The sequence below is a fragment of the Oncorhynchus gorbuscha genome, unplaced genomic scaffold, assembly GCF_021184085.1.
Source record: "Oncorhynchus gorbuscha isolate QuinsamMale2020 ecotype Even-year unplaced genomic scaffold, OgorEven_v1.0 Un_scaffold_6892, whole genome shotgun sequence".
Lineage (NCBI taxonomy): Eukaryota > Metazoa > Chordata > Actinopteri > Salmoniformes > Salmonidae > Oncorhynchus > Oncorhynchus gorbuscha.
Genome location: NW_025750398.1, coordinates 1 through 2500, shown reverse-complemented (window position 1 = coordinate 2500; position 2500 = coordinate 1). Strand labels below are relative to the sequence as shown.

The 2500-nt window shown below is 50.2% G+C and overlaps 1 protein-coding gene across 1 annotated transcript in view; it reads right to left on the bottom strand.

Moving 5' to 3' along the window:
* LOC124029586 (dystrophin-like) overlaps positions 1-537 on the bottom strand; it is a gene marked incomplete at its 5' end in the record, with an annotated part of 3646 nt that extends 3109 nt beyond the window's left edge. Inside the window, one exon of the mRNA XM_046341245.1 lies at positions 355-537. Coding sequence (XP_046197201.1) covers positions 355-537 — 183 coding nt within the window. The remainder of the gene's footprint in view (positions 1-354) is intronic.
* Between the last annotated feature and the right edge of the window lie 1963 nt (positions 538-2500).

Below are 2500 nucleotides of genomic sequence, written 5' to 3'. Positions count from 1 at the left end.
TCCAGTATCTGTCCAGTATCTGTCCAGTATTTGTCCAGTATCTGTCCAGTATCTGTCCAGTATTTGTCCAGTATCTGTCCAGTATTTGTCTGGTATCTGTCCAGTATCTGTCCGGTATCTGTCCAGTATCTGTCCAGTATCTGTCCAGTATTTGTCTGGTATCTGTCCAGTATCTGTCCAGTATCTGTCCAGTAGTTGTCTGGTATCTGTCCAGTATCTGTCCAGTATCTGTCCAGTAGTTGTCTGGTATCTGTCCAGTATTTGTCTGGTATCTGTCCAGTATCTGTCCAGTATCTGTCCAGTAGTTGTCTGGTATCTGTCCAGTATTTGTCTGGTATCTGTCCGGGATCGTACCTCCAGGGTTTTACACTTGCCGTCCAGGCGGCTGCAGAGTCTCTGGTAGTTAGCGGTCAGCACGACCAGCTCTGCCTTGAGGGCATCGTGGGCAGCTGGAGGGGCTTTGGAGATGAAACTGTTCACTGAGTCAGTCAGCAGCTTCACCTTCAGCTCTTTAGAGTGGACCTCCTCTTGACCCTTCTACAGAGACAACAGAGAGATGGAGATTAAGAAAGGGGGGAGAGAGGAGGAGGGAGGGAGGGAGAGAGGAGAGACAGAAAGAGAGAAGAGGACAGACAGGGGAGGGAGGAGGGAGGAGGAGAGACAGATAGAGATAAGAGAGAGAGAGAGAGAGGAGGAGGGAGGAGGGAGGAGGAAGAGACAGATAGAGATAAAGAGAAAGAGAGAGAGGAGGTAGTTAGAGACAGAAAGAGAGAAGAGGAGAGAAGGGGAGGGAGGAGGGAGGGAGAGACAGATAGAGATAAAGAGAGAAGAAGAGAGAGGAGGAGGTAGTTAGAGACAGAAAGAGAGAAGAGGAGAGAGGAGGAGGGAGGAGGGAGTGAGAGACAGATAGAGACCTTTGTGAGTGCAATGTTTACTGTAAATTTTTATTGTTTATTTCACATCTGTTTATGATCTATTTCTCTTGCTTTGGCATTGTAAACATTTGTTTCCCATGTCAATAAAGCCCTTAAGTTGAATTGAATTAAAGAGAGGGAGGGATTGAGAGAACAGAGATAAAAAGAGATTAAGTGATACAGAGATAGAGAAAGAAAGGCAGGAGGGAGAGAGAGAGAGAGAGAGAGATGAAGAGATGCTTATCTTATTGCTCTTTGTTTTAGAAATGCATGACTGCCAACAAAAGTTATTGAGCTTGAATTAAAGAGGATAAAGAGAGGGAGAATGAGGGGGAGGGAGATGATCAAAGGGGAGGAATGAGGGGGAGGAGGTGATCAAAGGGAGGGAGATGATCAAAGGGATGGAGGGAGGTGATCAAAGGAGAATGAGGGGGGAGGGAGAGATGAGGGGGAGGGAGGGAGGGAGATGATCAAAGGAGGGAGGGAGATGATCAAAGGGAGGGAGGTGATCAAAGGGAGGGAGGGAGGAGATGATCAAAGGGAGGAGGGAGGAGGGAGGTGAACAAAGGGAGAGGGAGGAACAAAGGGAGGAGGGAGGTGAACAAAGGGAGGGAGGGAGGTGAACAAAGGGAGGGAGGGAGTGAACAAAGGGAGGAGGGAGGTGAACAAAGGGAGGGAGGGAGGTGAACAAGGGAGGGAGGGAGGTGAACAAGGGAGGGAGGGAGGTGAGGAGGGAGGAGGTGAACAAGGGGAGGAGGGAGGTAAACAAAGGGAGAGAGGGGGTGAACAAAGGCAGGAGGGAGGGAGAGAGAGATGAAGAGATGCTTATCTTATTGCTCTTTGTTTAGAAATGCATGACTGCCAACAAAAGTTATTGAGCTTGAATTAAAGAGGATAAAGAGAGGAGAATGAGGGAGGGAGATGATCAAAGGGAGGGAGGAGGTGATCAAGGGAGGGAGGTGATCAAAGGGATGGAGGGAGAATGAGGGGAGGGAGGGAGATGATCAAAGGGAGGGAGGGAGGGAGGTGATCAAAGGGAGGGAGGGAGGTGAACAAAGGGATGGAGGGATGGAGAATGAGGAGGAAGGGAGAATGAGGGGGAGGGAGGGAGAATGAGGGGGAGGAGGGAGATGATCAAAGGGAGGGAGGGAGGGAGGTGATCAAAGGAGGGAGGAGGTGATCAAGGAGGGAGGAGGGAGGAGATGAACAAGGGAGGGAGGGAGGGAGGTGTACAAAGGGATGGAGGGAGGGGAGGTGAGGCAAGGGAGGGAGGAGGTGAACAAAGGAGGGAGGGAGGGGAGGTGAACAAGGGAGGGAGGGAGGAGGTGAACAAAGGGAGGGATGGAGGTGATCAAGGGAGAGGGAGGTGAACAAAGGGAGGGAGGAGGTGAACAAGGGATAGAGGGAGGGAGGAGGAGGGAACAAAGGGGAAAGGGAGGAGGTGAACAAGGGAGAGAGGGAGGGTGGTGAACCAGAGAAGGTGATGTTAAAACAGGAAGGAGGAGAAGTGAAGAGATGCCTCTTATTGCTCTTTGTTTTAGAAATGCATGACTGCCAACAAAAATTATTGAGCTTGAATTAAAGAG